The 23,212-nt window shown below is 37.1% G+C and overlaps 1 protein-coding gene across 2 annotated transcripts in view; it reads left to right on the top strand.

Annotated features, from left to right (window-relative positions):
* MTMR2 (myotubularin related protein 2) overlaps positions 1-23,212 on the top strand; it is a 100,277-nt gene that overhangs the window by 57,753 nt on the left and 19,312 nt on the right. For both annotated transcript variants that reach the window (XM_006833750.1, XM_006833749.1), the window contains 8 exons: positions 1,372-1,466; positions 1,642-1,752; positions 4,432-4,533; positions 7,417-7,500; positions 13,499-13,648; positions 14,585-14,773; positions 19,383-19,568; positions 22,652-22,858. In XM_006833750.1, coding sequence (XP_006833813.1) covers positions 1,372-1,466; positions 1,642-1,752; positions 4,432-4,533; positions 7,417-7,500; positions 13,499-13,648; positions 14,585-14,773; positions 19,383-19,568; positions 22,652-22,858 — 1,124 coding nt within the window. The remainder of the gene's footprint in view (positions 1-1,371; positions 1,467-1,641; positions 1,753-4,431; positions 4,534-7,416; positions 7,501-13,498; positions 13,649-14,584; positions 14,774-19,382; positions 19,569-22,651; positions 22,859-23,212) is intronic.

The following is a 23,212-nucleotide window of genomic DNA, read 5'->3' as shown; positions in this document are numbered from 1 at the left end:
CCAATGAGCTAGATATTATATTGCAGTCACCACTATATATTACATAATAATAATAGTAATCAGTATTGAGTGTTTTCTGCCTTATTTAGTCATTCTTATAGTACTTTTCTGAGGAAGATATTAACCTTATTTTGTATATGAGCAAACTAAGGAATAGAAAGTTACCAAGCTAGTAAAATTAATATTTTCACTTTTTTTTTTCTCCTACAAACCTAAACCGGTTTCCAGTATGATAAATTGTCTCATAAAAGACTTTCTGCCACTTAGTTTCTTTTGTTTACTCCTCTTGCTTTAAACATCCACTTTCCCTAGGATTTCATCCTTGATACTTTTTCCCTTTTGTGTATATATTCTTTTTGGCTGACCTTGTCTAAATTGGTAGCTTCTCCTATCACATGTATGCTGATGAGTCCAAAATTTGTTTCCATGTCTCTATACATACAAACAAATGCTTCATAGGCACATGCCCTTGGATATCTCATAATTACCTTAAAGATAACATCTTGATTTTAACCCCACAATTACTCCTTTTACTGCATTCTCTGTGTCTCAGTTAATATTAACACTAATTGTGCAGTCATTTAAGCCAGAAATGTGAGAATCTTCCTAAACTGCTTCTTTTTTTTCTGAACTCTTATTTCCAGTTAGTTACCAGTCGCTATGGGTCGGAACCGACTCGACGGCACTTAACAACAACAACAACCAGATTTGGAGAGTCATTATATAAGAAATACCTTAGATTTTACTTCTCTTAATTTTTATGAGCCTTGGTGTAGCATATGTGGATAATACATTTTAGGTACCTATGAGAAACTTGGGAGTCCGGTAGTGTAGGGGGTTATGATTTGAGATGCTAATCATAGGGAAGCAGGTTTACATCCCTGAAAACTCTATACAGGACCATTATGAGTCAAAGCTGGCTTGACAGTACACAACTACCATTACCACCATGAGAAACTTTAAATAGAGATGTCATAATAAACAGATATGGGAGTTTAGAAGGCAGATTGAGTTGAAGGCTCATTTGATCAGAACATGGATATTGATTGAGAGGATGAAAATAAGCCAGAGATATGAAACACAAGAGGGATAGTGGCCATCTTTGTTTCCTTTTGTTCATCTCAGAGGAGAAGGAGATGTCCCTCCTCTTCCCACCTTCCCATTTTTCCACATTCCTTCCACAGAATTCAGTGTGATTGGAAGCTTTGGTTAGGTTTTTGAAGTCTGTACAAATCATTTGATTATGTGATTTTTTTTTAGTATAAAGTTAAGACTAACAATTAGATTTCTATTAAGTTTAATTTGTAAATATATGACATTTTAAATAATGTACTATGTATACATAGTAAACTATGAACTCTTCCTTTTCAGCCAAAGATGTAACTTACATATGTCCATTCACTGGTGCTGTACGAGGAACTCTGACTGTCACAAATTACAGGTTATATTTCAAAAGTATGGAACGGGTAAGACTTCTTATTAAATTAGATTTTTGTATGTACACCTATATGCTTACAGCCAGTTTTATTAATTTCTAAGTATTCCTAATGAAAAGATTTCTGATTAAGATTTTTCTCAGCTATAATTATAAAGCATCAGTTGTTCAGTTTTAATTAACAAATTTTCCTCTCCTTTCTTTAGGACCCACCCTTTGTTTTAGATGCTTCTCTTGGTGTGATAAGCAGAGTAGAAAAAATTGGTGGTGCTTCTAGTCGAGGTGAAAATTCCTATGGACTTGAGACTGTGTGCAAGGTAAAATTGGACTTTATCCAATTTGGAAATGCTTTGTTTTAAAGAGGACTTGTGTTTGAACTCTGATTTCAAAAATATCAAATGAATTTCATATTAGAAAATTCTAGTAGTAGAAGACAACATTTAGGAGCCGTAAGGACAAATTGATGTATCATAAATTAGATATAACTTCTTTTAGGTCCACTTCAGCCTGTATGTTTTGATACGCTGATATGTCAATAGCATCAGTTTTCAGACTGATCATCGTGTATCCATTGAATACAAACTACTTTTGCAGTTATTGTTTCACTTTGAGCCTCACAAAAATCCTATGAGGAAGACATGATTGACATTATTACCTTTAGTTTACAAATTAGAAACCTGAGCCCCTGAGCAATTAAGGCATAGTATAAGGACTCTGGTAGCATGATGGTTACAAATCGGGCTGCTAATCTCAAGTTCGGCAGTTCGAAATTACCAGTGGTTCCATGGGAGAAAGATGAGGCTTTCTTCTCCCGTGAAGATTTACAGCCTCAGAAACCCTGTGCAGGGTCGCTATGGGTCAGAATCGACTCGAAAGCACTTCACAACAACAACTTTTTTATGGAGTCCTGGTGCCAGACTGCATTGTCATTTGAACTTCAAGGTCGGTGGTTCAAGCTCACCAGCTGCTCCTTGGAAACCCTATACAGGGTCACTATGGGTTGGAACCAACTTGACGGCATTTAACAACTTTGTTTATAGTGGATGGCTTGAGTATGCCTTATTCATCATTACCTATCTTTTCTATTTCTACTTTTGAAACAATGCTAGAAAACATGATGTTGTAGACCTTCATTGTTTTTTTTATCTGCTTGGATTCCATAAATGCATTGTCTCTTGAATGAAACTTTGATTGGATTTGTTATATTTTTACCATGAAATCATAGATAATATGTTGTAGCTCTGTACTATAAGTATTGGATTACAAATCACTAGGTTAGTGGTTTGAGTCCACCATCCGCTCCTCTGAAACCCTATACAGCATAGCTGTGAGTCAGAACCAATTTGACAGCACTTAACAGCAACAATAACAAATGTTATAGGGCTGGACTATGGTCTTTTTAGGTAACTCTATGGTTAAGAGTGATTCTGAATAGTTGTGGAGATATTTACTAAGGTAAAACAAGGCATCACCTTGGGTTTCCTTAGATAGTTAAGATATAGAAAAACTGACATTCTAGTTTAATATCAGAGTTATAGTAAGATGTTTTACCTGCTCATGTTCTGTAGGTACAGTGGCTCCCTTTGTACAGTGAATTTACGTAGGCCATTTTCATCCACTGATAGAACTTAATGTGAAATTTAGTATTGTCAATTGCGTTTTGGTGAGATAAATATTCTCTATAGAGGCAATAGAGCTATTTGTTCTTAGGACATATTATTGGACAGATGTTTAACTTAGTTGATGCAAGTTATCTTATTAATAATGTAGTGTCAAATTAAATATGCTATCTATGAAAAATATACTGTTATAAGTAGTGAAGTTCTCTGTATCCTGCTTTATAGTATGGGGTATAATAAAGCTATCTTGAATTTTGTCTATGCTAAGACATATAAATAAAATAGGTAGTTTTGAAATTATTCTTAAGTCCATATTTTTTTCCAAGTACTGTTAGCATGGCAGTAAACAAGAACATGAATATTTTTATTCAGCCTGAGCATAGAAACTTCTTTGAAGACAGATTATGGAAAGGAGCTTTGGTCTTTATAAAAACCTGACCTTACAACCTGAATAATGTCAAGCAAACTGTTCAGACTTCAGAGAGCATTGTGTCCCAGTGGTAGAAATTTGTCCTTTCACATAGGAGACCTGGGTCCTGTTTCTGGAAGGCCAGTGCACCTTGGTCTCAGCCAGCACCTGTCAATGGAGCTTTCAAACTAACAAACTAAGAATAAAGACTTGGCAATCTACTTCCAAAATCAGCCAGTGAAAAACCTGTGGCTCTCAGTGCAATCAGCAACCAGTCATGTGGAGGGAACTTGATTGGACAGACTTTTGTTTCATTTTACATGGAGTTACTGTGAGTTACTTCACAACAACAACAAACCATGAGTTAGGATGAATTGCAGCTAACAACAACAGTAACAACAGAGTTTACTTCTCAAAACATAGTTGGACGTGGAAGGGAGGAAGACTTTTAGACAGGGATTGGCTCTAATAGTGTGGCATCAGGAGGCTTAGGAAGAGAAGCTATAATGGAAGTGAGTCCTGAGAGGCTATAGTAGATAGAGAAATAAATACCAGACATAATGGGAGTAGAGACACATTGAAAATGTTCTTACAGCTAATCAGGTCTTTAATAGGGAAATTCATGACAGAAATGGGCTTTCTCAGGAAAGATAAAACAAAATCATATGCTTGATAGTGTGTATTAGTCATAATATTAAGTGCTTATATCAAATGCTGCCTCTTTTATTGGTCTATCTTGAAAATTTTGTGCCCTTTAAATTCTGTCTCATATTAAAGGTGACTTGTGTTATTTTTTGGTTCTCACAATAAATCATCGTAAGTTGTCTGCTTCTAGGATCTGTTGTCTGATTTTCTTTTAATCCCACATCAATCTTAATCTTTTGCATCATAATTTTAAGTAATCTTACTTATTCCTTAAATTAAAAAAGGGTGAATTCTAATTGACTTGGTTACGAAATCTTTTCTAGGATATCAGGAATTTACGGTTTGCTCATAAACCTGAGGGACGAACAAGAAGATCCATATTTGAGAATCTAATGAAATACGCATTCCCTGTCTCTAATAACCTGGTAAATGATTCGTCTTTGAAATATGTATATTATAATAATTGGTGAAATGTAAAGAAACATCTAGACTACTTAGTATTTCTGTACTTAATGTTCCTGCTTTGCCCTTTAAATAGATGCATAATTTAGGTTCAGTCTAGTCTCTTGGACCAATTTCTTCAGGTATAAAATTAGGAAGTCAGATTAGCTGATTTTTGAGGCTCATTCCAGTATTAATAGTCTATAAACCTATGATCGTCCTATTCAATGTATTTCTATGATGAAAAGCTGTAAGTGGTCTTCATTAGGGTTTGAAATCTCCTTTGTGATAGGATCTTAAAATAAAGACTAGTAATTTTGGGAAAAAAGGAAAGCAAGTGCTTAATGAGTTCCTATATATGTGCTATTAACAGTTTTAAATACCCTCATTTACATTATATCATTTAAATTCCACAATATCCCTAAGGTGATAGGTATCATTTAATTTATTCCCATTTAGAGATGAAACTAGAAGACTGTCAGCAATTATCTCAAGGAGATAGCTGCTACAAGAGGGTAGAATTTGTAGTCAGTACTGGTCAACCATTTCAAGAGGTACCATATGAACAAGAGCCAGTGATACTCAGGGAGGAATTCCAAAATGCCTTGAAAGAATTGGCAAAGAATAAGGCACCTGGAATTGATGGAATAAAAATTGAAATCTTTCAAAAAAGCGAGGCGGCACAAGAGGCACTCACTCATCTCTGCCAAGAAATTTGGAAGACAACTATCTGGCCGACTGGAAGAGATCCATATTTGTGCCCATTCCAAAGAGAGGTGACCCAACGGAATGTGGAAATCATCGGACAATCGCTTTGATATCTCAAGCGAATAAAGTTTAGCTCAAGGTAATACAGAAACGGCTACAATCATACATTGACAGAGAACTTCCAGAGGTTCAAGCTGGATTCAGAAGAGGCCGTGGAATGAGAGATATCATTGCAGATGTCCGATGGATCTTGGCTGAAAGCAGAGAATATCAGAAGGATGTTTACCTATGCTTTATTGACTATGCGAAGGCTTTCGATTGTGTGGATCATGACAAGCTATTGACAACATTGAGAAGTATGAGTATTCCAGAACACTTAATTGTACTTCTGAGGAATCTGTACCTGGACCAAGAGGCAGTTGTTTGAACAGAGCATGGGAACACTGAATGTTTTAAAATTGGGAAAGGTGTGGGACAGGGTTGTGTTCTTTCACCATTCTTGTTCAATATGTATGCTGAGCAAATAATATGAGAAGCTGGGTTCTATGAAGGAAAATGTGGCATCAGGTTTGGAGGAAGACTTATTAACAACCTGAGATAATGCAGATGATACAACCTTGCTTGCTGAAAGTGAAGAGGACTTAAAATATTTACTGATGAAGATCAAAGAGCACAGCCTTACGTATGGATTACACCTCAAAGTAAACAAAAATCCTCACCACTGCACCAATAAACAGCATTCTTATCAATGGAGAAAAGATTGAAGTTGTCAAGGACTTCATTCTTCTTGGATCAACTATCAACACTTGCGGCAGCAGCAGTCAAGAGATCAGACGACATACTACATTGGGCAAATCTGCTGCACAGGAACTTTTTAAAGTATTGAAGAGCAGAGATGTCAGCTTGAGGACTAAGATGCGCCTGACCCAGGCCATGGTATTTTCAATAACCTCATATGGATGTGAAAGCTGGACAGTGAATAAGGAAGATCGTAGAAGAATTGATGCCTTTGAGTTGTGGTGTTGGAGGAGAATACTAAAAGTGCCATGGACTGCCAAAAGAACCAATAAATCTGTTTTGGAAGAAGTGCAACCAGAGTACTCCTTGGAGGCCAAGATGGCTAGGCTTCGTCTCTCCTACTTTGGACATATTGTCCTGAGAGAACAGTCGCTGGAGAAGGATGTCATGCTGGGTAAGGTGGAGGGTCAGAGAAAAAGAGGAAGACCCCCAACGAGATGGATCAGCCAGGTGACATCATTGATGTCATCAAGTGTGGCGGCGGTAGTGAGGTTGGCCCAGGATCGGACATTGTTTCGTTTTGCTGTGCATGGGGTCGCTATGAGTTGGTTCCTACTTGATGGTACCTGACAACAACAACAACAACTGGTCCTCTGGTATTCGGTGTTTTTCTTCTATATCATAGTTATTTATGCCATTATGCCTATGAAAATTTTTGATTGAAACTTTTTTTGTTGGTACCCAGAACACATGTGCCAAAAAATTAAAAGATGGTTCAATTTGTTTTAGAAAATATAACTTCAGAGCTGTTTCTCTGTTGATATCTGTGATGTCAGATTGGTTAATTGTATTAGATGCCATAGTTATGTAATTTCTTTCATTATTAAGAAGCAAATTCATCAACCTCCAGAGATATCTATCTGAAGGAAATATGGTGATATTTTACATTTTGATAAATCTTGGTGAAAGGTCTATGTGCTGGTATATTTATTTAAAAAATATACTCAAAAAACATCTTCAAAATTACAAACTAAAACAACAGTTTAGAAAGGGACCTCAGTATAAAGTCTTCTCAAGGATTAGAAAATGAAAACTTTAGGTTTTGATTAGGTTATGAAGGAACTTCAGAAAGTTTGCGGAAATAATAAAACATAATGGAACTTTTCTATGAACTTTTTGAAGTCCATTTGTATGTTTCTGACTCATTATGTCTTTATTTTAGCTATTAAATCTGTTTGCTTTTTTTTTTTTTTTTTTTGTTCCATTGTGAATTAAGTGAAGTTTACAGAGCAGATCATCAGTTTTACACTCAGCAAATCATACACTATGTCACATGCTGAGTGCAAAGGAGAAGGCTTGAAAAGTTTGTGAGGAAATGGAATGAAAAGATAATGGGATTTTTTTTTTTTTTTTTTTTGCAGCCCCTTTTTGCTTTAGAATACAAAGAAGTATTTTCTGAAAATGGGTGGAACGTATATGATCCTCTTTTAGAGTATAGACGGCAGGTATGTACTTTTCTTTTTTAATTTAGTACTTTAGGTTCTTTTCACTACCAAAAACACACACACACACACACACACACAAAACACCCAGAAAACAAACAACAAAAATACTACTTAATAGATAGAAATAAGCAGCTTTCTATAGTTAAAAAAATTTTTTAAATTGTTTTTAAAGTGTCTGAAAGCAAATCCTGGTTGTTTGACTTTTTCAGTTTCTTTTGAGCAGCCTTTCAGAATAAGTAAATGATGTTGTGTGCATCTTTATTTCTTACAAGTATATTAGTTTATTTTTTATAAAATTTTTAAACATTTGAAAAAAAAAAAAAATTAGTATATGTGGTGGTGGTGGTGGCTGTGTGCCGTGGATTCGGTTCCGACTCATAGTGACCCTGCACAGGGTTTCTGAGGCTGTAAATCTTTATGGGAGCAGAAAGCCTCATCTTTCTCCCACGGAACAGCTGGTAGTTTGAAACTGCTGACCTTGTGGTTCACAGCCCAGTTCATAGAGGCTTTATTAGTTTTGTATGTATTCAGAATTTTTTACTTAGATTTTTTTCCCCTCATATGTGTTTCCAATTTCAGGTATTCTATTATTTAATTCTGAATAATACCTAAATAGTTCTGTTACTTATAAATTACCTTTACATAAACTTTTGAAAGTTTCACATCTTAACAGAGTCACACTCAGGGTAGCATTGACTTGCTTGCTCAGTACAACTGTAAGAACACCCTCTCTACCTTTTAACATGAATTCATATTTACTGTATTATTCTATGAGGGGACTGCATAAAAAACTTAGCTTCTATTAGTAGTTTTCTTCAAGTAATCTCAGCAGTCCTTTTCTTCCAGCACTTAAGTATGTCATCCCTCTGCCTTCCAGCCTCCATGGTTTCTACTGAGAAATCAATATTTAATCTTACTGAGGTTCACTTATATGAGGGAGTTTCAAAAAGTTCATGGAAAAATGGATTTAAAAGGTAACAGAATTTTCCCATGAACTTTTTGAAGCCTCCTCATATGTTGATGGTTCAGTTCTCTCATGCTGCTTTCAAAATTCTGTCTTTGTGTTTGGATTTTGACAGTTTGATTATGATGTGAATGCATTTATCATATATGGAGTTCTTTGAGCTTCTTGGTTGAGAAGACTCATGTCTTTCATCAAATTTGGGAAGTTTTTGGCCATTGGGTTTTCTGATCCTCTCTTCTCTGCTGAGATGCCCACATTGCAGATGTTGGTTGAATTCATTGTGTCTCACAAGTCCTTTATGCTGTGCTTACTTTTCTTCTTAATTTTTGCTGTTTCTCTCCTCAGACGCAGTAATTTCAATTATCCTATTTTCAAACTCACTAATTTTATCTTTTGCCTGCTCAAACCACTGAACTCCGTAGTGAACATTTTCTCTTTATTGATGTTCTTTTTTAAATGATGTTTTATTTTACTAATTTTCATTTGTTCTTTGTGTTTTCCTTTAGCTCTTTGATCATATTTAATAGTTATCTCAAAAGTTTTTGTTTAGTAAGTCCATTTTCTGGGCTTACTCAGGATAATTTCTGTCATTTAATTTTTCTTTCTAATAGTACCTCTTTTCTGTTATTTTGTATGCCTGGTTATTTTTTTTTTTACTGAAAACTAGATATTTACATTTTATAAAGTGGCAGCTCTAGAAATCACACTTTCTGCCTTCCTCTCAGGTTTGCTGTTTTGTTTGGTTTGGGTTGTTGAAAGTCCATTTGTTTCATCCCTTTCCCTATCTATTTTTATGAAGACTGCTTTCCTAGACATGAGTAGTCACTGAAGTCTCTGATCTTAGTTTGTGTCCAACTACTGTGTTGGAGTTCTAGTTTGGCGCTGTAGGACTAACACTAGACTGTAAGGTTTGAGGTTCAAATTCACCATTTGCTCCTTGGAAACCCTATACAGGGTTTCTATGAGTCATAATTGACTCAACGGCACTTAATAACAATAATTGTGTTGGCAGAGAACAAAACAAAACAAAATACCTTTCCCAGTAGTTCTAGATTGACTGTGCTAGGGCTTTCAATCAACACTTTGCCAGGCTTGCACCGATCCTAGGCATCAGCCTGAGGGGACAGTATAGAGTCTTCTCAGATATTTATTTGAGCATGCCTCTTGCCCTGGGCATTTGTGTGGCTTTCTAAATTTCCCAAAGAAGTAGGTCCTCCTCCCTGTACTTCGGTGTGTGTTGTGTATCTGAATCGTATGCTCTAGCTCCATCCAGGTGGCTACAGGTGGTGATGGTATATGGGCAAAGCTTATCCATATTTCACTTTATGCCTTTGATAAAATCGGCAACACTTTTAATAGCTAATTATTTATTTTTCATAAGTGATATTTTATTGTTTGTTTTTAGGGTCGGAACAGAGACATTGTGAACAATTTGTATACCAAAAACCTAAGACCCACCCATTTAGTTATAATTATCTTCTAAATTCCAGTGACTTTCCAGTTTAAATTTGAAGGCAAATGTTACTTTATGCCAAAATTTTCAAATGCCAGTATCTTCAATTGTTGACTATTAAATTCTACTAATTCACAATTTAAGGCACTCTGGTAGCGTGGTGGTTATGAATCAGGCTGTGAACCTCAGGGTCAGCAGTTCGAAACTACCACCTGTTCTGTGGGAGAAAGATGAGGTGTTCTGCAGCCTTGGAAACCCTGTACAGGATCGCTATGAGTCGGAACTGACTCCATGGCACATAACAACAACAACAATTCACAATTTAACATCAAGTACTTAATACACACTAACATTTTCAACCTTTCACAGCATATAACAATGTTATGAGGAAAACGGGACTGTTATGACCAAAGATGTCACAGAACGCACACAGTTCTGACAGGCAGAGTGAAAATTAGTGAAAAACAGCATGGAAATAGAATTGAAAATGTTCAAGTCATACAAATGCATGACCGTGACTCCCAGTTGCCATTAAGTATGCTTTGTATTATGGGATATAAAACTCCCTGCCACCAATGGAATGTTAAGTTGATGCCTAAGATAGTCAAAACCTCCTATCAGTCAACAACATCCCACTATTTTCTGCTTGCACCAAAAAATACACAACCGGGAAATGATTTCACCTGTGTAAAAAAGCATTTACACATAAAAAATCTGATGACGTGGAATGTCCTCCTTAAAAATGTTTCTAGAGCTACTAAAAATCTTGCATATAATAGAGTTGATAAAAATATTCCCCTGGATTGTACAAGAAGAAAGATAACAGGATCCACTGATATGGCATGGTGGACACATTAATCCGACTTGGCTTCTCTCTCTCCTGCTTCACCAGAGGCTGGAATCTCCTTGTTTTTAGTTTCTCCATTTTCAGCAGGTAAATCTTCTTTAGTTTCTTGGTTAGCCACATCTGCCTGTTTTCCCTTTGCTCCCCTTTTCCCTTCTGTTTGCACTTTTTTTGGTCTGTGGATTTATCCTTTCCGACTGCTTTCTTTGGCTTCATTTCCACTTTTGCAGGAGCAGGGTTTGCTGACAATCAAACTGATCTCTTGGGCCCCTCCTCCACTGCTCTTTCCCCACCTCCCCCAGCTGACCTGTGGTATTAATAGCTATTTAAATTGTTATGTAGTAGAGTGCTTTTTATTTACTTTTTAACATATGTATTAAGTAGAAAGAGGACCCTGGAATTTGTGGATTGGACAAGAAAAATGATCATTTCATAAAGATAGTAAAAATTCCTTGTAAAGACAATAAGCATGGTACTCTGTAGAAATATGCAACTATAAGTTACAGGTGTATTGCTTAACAAACTTGGAAAGTATCCAAGTTTAGTCAAGGAAATAAAAATCTATTCTCAGAATTGTAATGTAAATAACTAAGGAAAATTATACTCCAGTTATTTTGTTTGTAACTTGACTATGAAAATGGATATATATTAACTGTGAGGGCCTGGCAAGTGGATACATTAACTGAAAGGCATAGGTTTGAGTGGAAATATGAAAATGGACACAGAACATTAACAGTATTCATTATGTCATTAGCATTGTCTAAGTGGGAGTGTATACTAGCTGTCTTAGTTAACTAATGCTCTACAGAAATAACACAGATGGATGGTTTTAACAAATAGGAATTTATTTTCTCACCTTTTAGGAGGCTGGAAATCTGAAATCTTATGAGTACTGAATGAGGGGAAGACTTTCTTTTCCCTGCCAGCTCTGGAGGAATGTCCATGTCTCCTTTTAATATCTGTGGGCCTGGTGTTCATTGGAGATCTGCATGTATTCTTGGCATCAGTCTTACCCTAAGTCAGGGATTGTTGTCATTGTTGTTTTTAAATGCCGTCGAGTGGGTTCCAACCCATAGTGACCCTGTATAGGGTTTCCAAGGAGTGGCTAGTGAGCTTGAATTGTCGACCTTGTAGTTCAAACTGACTTTTCAGCCCAACACATTAACCCCAAAGCACCATACCAGGACTCCAAGTCCGGGGTGAGGACGCTTTTTTTCTGTTAAGGGCTATTTGGATATTTATAAGAGCATTAATGGACCATACACAATTATCAACATAAAAATTGGCCAGCTATATTTGGTCAAACATTTAATTAACTCACCCCTTATGTGATAGTTGGAGTCCTGGTGTGGCGCTGTGCATTAATGCACTGGACTACAAAGTCTGTTTGAACTGCAAGGTTGGCAGTTCAAGCTCACCAGCTGCTCCTTGTAAACCCTGTACGGGGTCATTATGGGTCAGAACCAACTCGACAGCACTTAGCAACAACAACAGTGTGATAGTTGAAACGGCGGTTGCCTTGATAGGGCCAGACCAAATGATTTCAAGAGCCTTGTCTGGCCCTTGGGTTGGACGTTCCCCACCCCTGCTTTAAGTATAGGAGGTTCTCAGTGCAGAGCCCCTAAGTCCAAAGGACAGGCTCTACTCTCAGCTCTACTTTCTTTATGGTAGGCAGGTCCCTCTGATCTCTGCTAGATTATTTCTTCTTTTATCTCTTATAAGATCAAAGATACTAGAGGCTACTCCCATGAGAAATGTCCTTTGCATCCCATCTTCTTGTTAAGGGCCTTAGAGTTGGTTCCAACTCAGAGCAACCCTTTAAAAGGTTTCCAAGGAGCAGCTGGTGGTTTTGAACTGCCGACCTTGTGGTTTGCAGCACAGTGCTGATCCTACAGCACCACACCAAGATCCACATCTTATCTTAATCCCCTTACAGTATATTGGCAGATCATGTCATGGGGATGGTTGCATAATTACATAGCTGCCAAATTATATCATTTTATAGCATCCAAGCCAGTGAGAAAACCATGGCCCAGCCAAGTTGACATATATTTTGTGGGGACATAATTCAATCCATGAGACTATCCAACTTCAGTTTTCCGCATGGAAGACAATTCCTTTACTGGAGATATATTTTTGCTTACTGCTCTTTCCTTTTCTAATGTTTTTACATTAACAGCATTCTCATTAGTACTCTACTATAGGAGTGGAAATTCACTTTCACTGTGTGTGAACTATTTATAGTATATTCTGATGGATACTTGGTTTCTGTCAAACTCTCATTGTATAGACGTTGTTATGTACCTTTGAATTGGTTCCAACTCATAGCAACCTTGTATAGGGTTTCCAAAGAGTGGTTGGATAGGACATATCTTATAGTGCCACACAGTAAAATCAATCATCTGATATAACTGAAGGAGATTTTTTTTCTTTTAAGATGAGTGGCATTTGTATTCTTCCTGTTTCCATCTTTTCCCATGCATGTGCATAGAACAGACTCAACATTCAATCAATATTTAATCCATTGGCATTGGATGTCAAAATGAACACAGGGATCCCTATATTAGAATTTTTAATTTTGAATGACCTGGTAACCACAGGCACATAGTAACTATTCCAACTGCTTTAAGAGATGGACAGTAGAGATGAAAGAGGTTGCATAGAATGGCTTCTCTTCTGGTACCTTTTAATGTTTTAATTAGGTAGTAATTTATCCTATGTTTTATTTCACATCTAGGGAATTCCTAATGAAAGCTGGAGAATAACGAAGATAAATGAACGATACGAGCTGTGTGATACATACCCCGCTCTCTTGGTTGTGCCAGCAAATATTCCTGACGAAGAATTAAAGAGAGTAGCATCCTTCCGATCAAGGGGCCGTATCCCAGTAAGTGTGAAGCTCAGATGGGACTTTGCAAATGCTTTCGTATTGTACCTAATACTGAAATTAGTGCCTTGGAGAATGGAAAGCTCACACAGAAAGCAGGACACAAATAAGGATGCAGAATGAAAGTAGTTACAGCAGTAGGACTTTTCTCAGAGATTGAGTTATTTAGTTAAAATCAAACTGGAGGGAAAGCTTAAAAGACCCCTAAGGAGAATATGACAAGAATTTTAGAGAAATGCATAGAATTGTCTGATTTGTAACTGGAAAACAGAGTTGGCTCTGTGCATTATTCACTGGTTCTTTATCATGGTCATAACTGCTGTTTTGCTTTTTTAGTCCTAGAAAACACAAAATTTTACAATTTTGTGGTGAATGCCTGGATCCTGTGGCAAATGAGTTTAAGATGAATAATAATATTCTGAAGACCTTGTAGTTGGCCAGTTTTTCTGATGAGTCATAAAATTTTAAAAAGTAGTGTTTACTTGGCCTCTATTACTATATATTTTTTCTAGAAATACCACTTCCCAATAATCTGTGATTGATAAATAAATTGTTGTTGTTGTTGTTTTTAAGTACTATGGAGTTGGTTCCGACTCATAGTGACCCTACACAGGGTTTCCGAGGCTGCAGATCTTTACGGGAGCAAAAAGCCTCATCTTTCTCCTGCAGAACAGCTGGTAGTTTTGAACTGCTGACCTTGTGGTTAGCAGCCCGATTCATAACCACTACGCTACCAGAGCTCCTTCATAAATAAATACTGGATTAAGAAAATTAGACCCCGTTTTCCAGATGCTAGACGTGACTGTAAAGAAAAGTGATGATTTTTCCTCAGGTATCCTTTCATGGGCAGGTTCTACATCTGAGAAAGTAGAACTCTTTACTGTTTTTGGGGAGCGTTATATAAAGTCTGTGTCACCATTTTTTCTTCTATATAAGGTTTTATCATGGATTCATCCTGAAAGTCAAGCCACAATCACTCGATGTAGCCAGCCCATGGTAGGAGTCAGTGGGAAGCGAAGTAAAGAAGATGAAAAATACCTTCAAGCTATCATGGATTCCAATGCCCAGTCTCATAAAATCTTTATATTTGATGCCCGGCCAAGTGTTAATGCTGTTGCCAATAAGGTGAGACTGTCTCTCTCTCAGTCATTAAGTTTGTCATAAGTTGCATGAATTTAGCTGAGTGTGGCAGGGGCCACAAGATAGTGGAAAGAGCTCGGGCTGTAGAATGATAAAGATGCAGGTTCCAATCCTGGCTTTCCTCTTTTGAAAAATGAAAATAGAAAGGTATCAGAGTTGCTTTAAGAATGAAAAAAATCATTGAATAAAATAGAATGCATAACCATGTGCTTACCCCGACCCACTGCCAAACTGATCCCAATTCCTAGCTACCCTATATATAGGACAAAGTAGAGCCACCCCATAGAGTCCCCAAGGCTGTAAATCGTTTCCCATCACCATATCTTTCTCCTGCAGAGCACCTGGTAGGTTCAAACGACTAATCTTTTGACTAGCAGCTGAGTTGCTTTATCTGCTTCACCAACAGGGTTCTTTAACCATATGCTTAATTGCACATTAAATTGTTAGAAATTCTTAGTTTATCTCTCCTGTCTCCAATCTTTATATTGAGGAGAGCTTAAGTTTTCTATAGTCCTGCTGTGAGAATAGTGAAACAGTGTTATCACTGACCCATCACCTCTGACTTCGTCCACCTGTCTGAGTTATTTAATCTCTGAAGAACTTGCAGTTAGCTGTAGTGATGTTACTGGTTTCTGCTGTAAATATTTGCATTGTGAAAGTAGAAGTTCTGATTCCTATGACACAATCTAGCAAAGAAAAAGAGAAACAAGTACAATTGAGCTTTAAAAACTTCTCTCTGCTTTACAACCAATAAGTAAGTAATACATATATTTTGCTTGGAGTCCTGGTATGGTGCTGTGGGTTAATGTGCTAGATTGCAAAGTTGGTTTATATCGCAAAATTGGCTATTCAAGTTCACCATCTGCTCCTTGGAAACCCTATACAGGGTTGCTATAGGTTGGAACCTACTCAACCTACTCAACGGCACTTAACAACAACAACAACAACATCTGACCCTCCATCTTACCCAGCATGACATCCTTCTCTAGCGACTGTTCCCTCCTGACAATATGTCCAAAGTATAAGAAACGAAGCTTAGCCATCCTGGCCTCCAAGGAGCACTCTGGCTGCACTTCTTCCAAAACAGATCTATTGGTTCTTTTGCCAGTCCATGGCACTTTTAGTATTCTCCTCCAACACCACAACTCAAAGGCATCAATTCTTCTACGATCTTCCTTATTCACTGTCCAGCTTTCGCATCCATATGAGGTTATTGAAAACACCATGGCTTGGGTCAGGGGCACCTTAGTCCTCAAGCTGACATCTCTGCTCCTTAACACTTTAAAAAGTTCCTGTGCAGCAGATTTGCCCAATGCAATATGTCGTCTGATCTCTTGACTGCTGCTTCCGCGAGTGTTGATAGTTGATCCAAGAAGAATGAAGTCCTTGACAACTTCAGTCTTTTCTCCGTTGATAAGAATGTTGTTTATTGGTCCAGTGGTGAGGATTTTTGTTTTCCTGACATTGAGATGCAACCCAAAGTCTGTGTTCTTTGATCTTCATCAGTAAATGTTTCAAGTCCTCTTCACTTTCAGCAAGCAAGGTTGTATCATCTGCATATCGCAGGTTGTTAGTGAATCTTCCTCCATTCCTGACGCCACGTTTTTCTTCATAGAACCCAGCTTCTCGTATTATTTGCTCAGCATACAGGTTGAATAAGTATGGTGAAAGAACATAACCTTGTCGCACACCTTTCCCAATTTTAAAACATTCAGTGTTCCCATGCTCTGTTCGATCAACTGCTTCTTGGTCCAGGTACAGATTCCTCAGAAGTACAATTAAGTGTTCTGGAATACTCATACTTCTCAATGTTGTCCATAGCTTGTCCTGAGCCACACAATGGAAAGCCTTTGCATAGTCAATAAAGCATAGGTAAACATCTTTCTGATAGTCTCTGCTTTCAGCCAAGATCCACCGGACATCAGCAATGATATCTCTTGTTCCACGGCCTCTCCTGAATCCAGCTTGAATCTCTGGAAGTTCTCTGTCAATGTATGATTGTAGCCATTTCTGTATTACCTTTAGCAAATCTTTGCTCGCGTGTGATATCAAAGAGATTGTCCGATGATATCCGCATTCTGTTGGGTCACCTCTCTTTGGAATGGGCACAAATATGGATCTCTTCCAATCAGTCGACCAGATAGTTGTCTTCCAAATTTCTTGGCAGAGATGAGTGAGTGCCTCTTTGTGCTGCCTCACTTTCTTAAAAGATTTCAATTTTTATTGCATCAATTCCTGGTGGTGCCTTGTTCTTTGCCAATTCTTTCAATGCACTTTGTACTTCCTCCCTGAGTATCATTGGCTCTTGTTCATATGGTACCTCATATATTGTTTAATATGTTTTATTTGCCATTATATATATTGCTTATTATGTCTTATATTCCATTATTTTTTAATTATAAGTATTTAACCTCCCTGTGCTCATATGTATCCATTTTAAGAGGAACTATTTAAAACCGTTAACCCCTGTTACTAAAGAGAAACCCCATTAAATCTTGTTATACTTCCAGAGTTGTGTATATGCATGCACATATATATTTGAAACAAAAGTGGGATAATTGTGACTTCTCTTTTTAGTTGACACTCAGGGTCGCTATGGGTTGGAACCGACTGGACGGCACTTAACAACAACAATAAACATGGCATTAAGTATTATGCAACATTAATTTTAATTGTATGAGAACTAGTCAGTGCAGCTGTTATTGGATATATTTGTTGGGTTTGATTTTTGTTGTTGTTATGTAAACATTACCAGAGTGACCATTCTTTTAATTAAATTGTAGAGCATTTATCTAATTACTTTCATCCTGCTTATCTTTTTAATTGCAATTTGAGTTCCAGGCATTCCCTATTAAATTGTGAGTATTCCCCCTTACTGGAGTCAGGGGAGGGTTATGGCATCCTAAACCTTTATCAGTTACTGCTGTTGTTATAGGGCATAAAGATAAAGTGATACAAGGTGTGTGGAAAGGCAGTAGCCCGGGGTCAGTCGTGCAGTCTCCCAGTGATTGCTGGTTTCCCTTCCTAAATTTTATACTAGGAATTAGAAATGATATTTAGGATTGTTTTCTAAAAAGGGAGCCCAGGGAATGAAGACTTTATGACAGAATAGGAGGACAGGGTAAAATGTTGTATTCTTCATTTTGTTATTCTTTTTCAATCATTCACATACATGCCTTTATGAATTTATGAAAGTATGTATCCTTCTTGCAACCATTGTTTTTTACTTCCGTAGTAAGACTTTTTTTTATATATAACTTGATGAATTGTGTGTGACAGATATTCTTCTGACCCCATGACTCAAGAATTAAAATTTGCCAGCCACCGAGCTCTCAGTGTATCCCCACTCCAATCACAATGATTCTGTACCCTGCTGAATGTAACCACTCTGCTAGTTTTTGTAATAATCGCTTCCTTGCATTTCTTTCTACTTTTATTACCAAAATATATATGCCTGGTCTCTACAGTTGAGTCCTCCCTTCACCCATCTCTTCTTTTTTTTTTAAGTTTGTCTGTAGAATATTTTATAATCTCAATTTTGCTGATTGCCTACTTGGTTATGTGGTCAGCTTTTTTCTATCTGAATTTCCTTCAGATTTGGTTTATTCATATTTTGTTTCAATCCTTTTGACGAGGTGGTACTAGGGAATCTTGGTGGCACAATGGTTAAGTGTGAAAGATGCCAGACTGCTTCTTAAACATGACAACCTTGGTAACATTTTGGGGCAGTTCTAGTTTGTCTTTAATAGGATCACTATGAACTGGAATCATTCTGATGGCCGTGGGTTTGTTTTGGGGGTTGGTGGAGGAGTTACATCAGGAGGCATATATTGTCTGCTTGATTCTCCTTTTTGGAATGTTAGAAACTGTTAATGCTAAGTACTTAGATATACTTCACTTCATTAAGGTTTGAAAAATGGTGATATTCTAACTTCATGATATTCCACTTGAACTCTTTCTCTAACCTGTTTTTGTAAAGATGTACTTGATCTTATCTGTATTTTCATTAACAAGTGGTTGAATTCATGTAAGAAAAACAGGGTAAGTGCTTGATTCCCTTATTTATGAATTTCCCAATATTGAATGTGCTCCCTACCATCTCCTGAGGATAGCTAATTTTTCAAAGTATTAGTAGGAACCAGTATATTTGAATGTATTTGATATTTTTTAACCTATTGCAGATGTTTATTTTTGAAGTTAAAATTTGTGTCATCTTGGGAGCCTTTGAGTGAGGGTGGACAGTCCTGGTTTATAAAGCAAAACCAGGAGATAGAGAGTGAGTGTGCTAAATTGTGCCCTTAGTCACCCTCAGTTTCTACTGAGATTTTCTTCTTGCAGTTAGTTACCATTGAGTTGATCCCAGCTCATGGTGACCCATGTTTTACAGAGTAGAACTGTTCCAAAGGGTTTTCTTAACAGAACCAGATCACCAGGACTATTTTCCATGGTACAACTGGGTGGATTCTGGGTGGAACCTTTAGTCTTTAGGTTTGCAATCATTTTATGTTTTGTTTTATGACACTTTGTAACAGATGCTCATGTATAGTGGATGTATATTTATTTATTATTTCCTTTTATATGTGCTCTTTTCCAGGCAAAGGGTGGTGGTTATGAAAGTGAAGATGCTTACCAAAATGCAGAACTAGTTTTTCTGGATATCCACAATATTCACGTTATGAGAGAATCATTACGAAAGCTTAAAGAGATTGTATACCCCAACATTGAGGAAACTCACTGGTTATCTAACTTGGAATCTACTCACTGGTTAGAACACATTAAGGTGAGTATATGCTACTATTTTCTTATATCATTATAGAATATCAAACCAGAATGTTCTTTGCTCCTTTGCCTGTTTTGGCTGTTTGTCTGCTAATATTATGTATGAAGCACCAAACAACATATTTGAGTAAATATGTTGTTGTTGCTAAGTGCCATTGAGTTAGTTCTGACTCATAATGACTCTGTATAAGGTTTCCAAGGAGCAGCTGATGGGTTTGAACTGCTGACCTTATGGTTCAAAGACCAAATGCTGATCTACAGTGCCACACCTGGAGTCCTTAAGTTAATATAGTTATGTATATTTTCAGATATGATCTGATTTTCATTAACATAATAAAGACATATGATGTATGAATATAGTAGTTGTTGTTAAATGCCGTCAGGTCAGTTCTGACTCATAGCGACCCTGTATGGGGTTTCTGAGAAGCAGCTGGTAGGCTTGAAATGCCAACTTTGGGGTTCACAGTCCAATGCTGGTCTTCAAGCACCACATCAGGAGTCCTTATTAGTAATCTGTGTTCTTGTTAAGTGCTGTCGAATCATTGTGACCCTGTATAGAGTTTCTAAGGAGTGGCTGGTGAGTTTGAACCACTGACCTTGCAGTTCAAACTGACCTTGTAGTTCAGTGCATTATCCTGCATTGCCACACTAGGACTCCTGATACTATAATGGTATAATTATATTTATATTAATAGTCTGAAATAATGAGAAATGCAGATTTTCATGTTAGGAAGGAGCATACTTGCATTCACATTAAAATCTCTAAAATGCTGACAAAATTGAGGAGATGGCCAAACTGAACTAATGAGAATTATAAACTATTTTTATTATCATTATCTTCTACCATGGAATGTAGCAAAATTTAGGCATTCCTCAATCAGAGATCATGTACATGTGCCCCATCTATTTAAAATGTTTGGTGTGCAAGTATGAAAAATGTAAGTCTTAATTTAGGCCTAGCATAAGGTGCTATGTTCCCTTCTCAAAATTCCAGGTCATTTCACCACCAGGTACATTTTCTCCAAAGGGCTGGCAATAAGAGAAATGAGTATAAGAAGTACAGTTGTGCCAAGAATACGCTCTCCTCCTTCAGCTCTCACACTCTTAAGGCTTATCCACTCTGTCTTCTCAGATCTCTGCTCAAATATCACCTTCTCAGAGAGACCTTTCCCAACCTCTCTAGAAAAAGCAGCAGCTCTGCCAGCACTCTCTATACCCTGTGTGGAGTGCTTTCATGTTTTGCCATTTGTCATGCTGTATATTTCCTTGGTTATTTGCATATGGTTGGTCCCCCAAATAGAATGCCAGCTTCACTAAGCAGACACTATGTCTGCTTTCTGTAGCACCTAGATCAGGGCCTGTCACATAGTGCTGGTGGTTTATGTGCTATGGAGTCAGTACTAACTCATAGCAATCTTGTACAGAGTTTCTGAGGCTGTAAATCTTAATAGGAGTAGAAAGCCTCATCTTTCTCTCTGGAATGGCTAGTAGTTTCGAACTGCTGACCTTGAGTTTACCAGCCCGATTCATAACCACTCTGCTACCAGAACTCCTTTGTCACATAATAAGGGGCTCCAAACATGGTTATTTAATTAATGAATTACTTAAGGTTATGACTGTGAATAACTAACTCGTGGTCAGTCTTATCCTGCCAACTCTTCTAAATCTTTGCTTGGTTCAGTTATTATTAAGTATGGATATCCATTTGAATCATTGATGGAATGTACTTAAAATAGTACGTGTCATGAAGGAAGGGAACCAGACATTTTTTGTTTAAATGCTCATGGATGACTGATCACAGTCAAGATCGAGATGGATTCAGAAAAAGCCATTTCTAGAACACATCTACAGTTATGATTAAAAGGAGGTTGTCATGGTTATCTCCAAGTCTAGTAAGCCTATTATTTCTTCATTTTGAATTCTTTAAGTGCCATTGCAAATGGCAATCTTGCTATTGCAAAGAAGAATGGAACTATATTATCCATTATTAAAAATACTGTTTTTTTTCCTTTTTTTCTTTTTGGCCTTGTGTAAACTCAGTCTGGTTTTAACTCAAGATCAATTTCAGAAAAAGTTATTTTTCAGAGAATATCTGTCTACTTAAAAAATGAGTTAAAGTTATTTTAACTCTGGTAAGTTGACATGATAATATATTGATCTCATGAGAATATTTATGCATGCTATATCACAGAAAATAACTTAAAAGATTTATACTGTACTTGCTATGTGCTATGTGATTTGTATAAAACTATTTGGTTGAAACAGTAAATGCTATATATTATTTTAAAAGATTTTCAGTTTTACTGCTTTCAGATGTACTTATTCTAGTTTGGCAAAATAAGCATTGTTTTGGAATCCTGGTGTGGTGCTGCAGGTTAATGCGTTGAACTGCAAGGTCAGTTTGAGCTGCAAGGTGGTCAGTTTAAATTCACCAGCCCCTCCTTGGAAAGCCTATACTAGGCCACTGTGTATTGAAATCGACTCGACAGCATTTAACAGCATCAACAACAAGCATTGTTTTCAACAATTGTTATATTGATTTTTTAAATTTAAATTTATGATATTGAAATATTTCAAAATTCTTAGAAGCAGATACTTTGAAAACATAATCCTTTTTGTTTTCTCATAGTCATCTGTTTGTTTCGCACTTGAATATACTTTTTATTTGGTTATTTCATTGTTTAAATTAATAGGTGTCTGCATATATGCATGTGAAGTTTTCCTAGTTTTAAAAGAAAATTCATGTATCTTCTACTATTTACCAGGGAGTCCTGGTGTGGCACTGTAAGATAAGCACTGGACTGCTAACCATAAGGTCAGCAGTTCAAACCCACTAGCCTCTCCATGGAACCCTAAACAGAGTAGCTATGAGTTGGAACCAACTCAACGTCACATAACAACAACAACCATTTACAAAAATTCTTTGTAGGAAGGGAGAGATCTTTTTCTCCCCACTTTTAGAAGTCCTGGTGTGGCGCTGTAGGAAAGCACTGAACCTAAGGTTGGCAGTTCAAACCCAAGTTTTGAAGAAGCCCTCTATAGGGTCCCTATTTTAAATTTGTAATTTAAAAATCTGTTTTCCAGCTTATTCTTGCAGGGGCTCTTAGGATTGCTGACAAGGTCGAGTCAGGGAAGACATCTGTGGTAGTACACTGCAGTGATGGTTGGGACCGCACAGCTCAGCTAACTTCCCTGGCCATGCTCATGTTGGATGGATTCTATAGAACCATGCGAGGATTTGAAGTCCTTGTAGAGAAAGAATGGCTCAGCTTTGGTCATCGATTTCAACTAGTGAGTAAAAAACCTTGATATATCACATGCATCTCACATAAGGCATGCAAAATTTATGCTTTTACTCATTAGATATTCATCTGAAAACTGATCACTTATTTTGGGACAGTAAATCCCTCAAGAGGATTTTTTGTTGGTTTTTGGAAGCATTAGGATATCCTAAAATGACTGCAGTCTGGAGTCAGGACTGGCAGTTTGTCCAACTTCTGACACCTCTCTTTTGTGGTCTCTACCAGGAGATATCAGATATCACGGAGTGATTTCTATGGATCTTTCAACCCACAAACAATAGTTCAGATTCATAGGAAAGCCCTAGAATTGCAAGGCACTTTTAGCTTATCCTGTAGACTTATA

This window comes from Chrysochloris asiatica, unplaced genomic scaffold (genome assembly GCF_000296735.1).
Source record: "Chrysochloris asiatica unplaced genomic scaffold, ChrAsi1.0 scaffold00008, whole genome shotgun sequence".
Taxonomy (NCBI): domain Eukaryota; kingdom Metazoa; phylum Chordata; class Mammalia; order Afrosoricida; family Chrysochloridae; genus Chrysochloris; species Chrysochloris asiatica.
The sequence above is the reverse complement of the archived record's forward strand: the minus strand, read 5'-3'. Positions and strand labels throughout refer to the sequence as shown.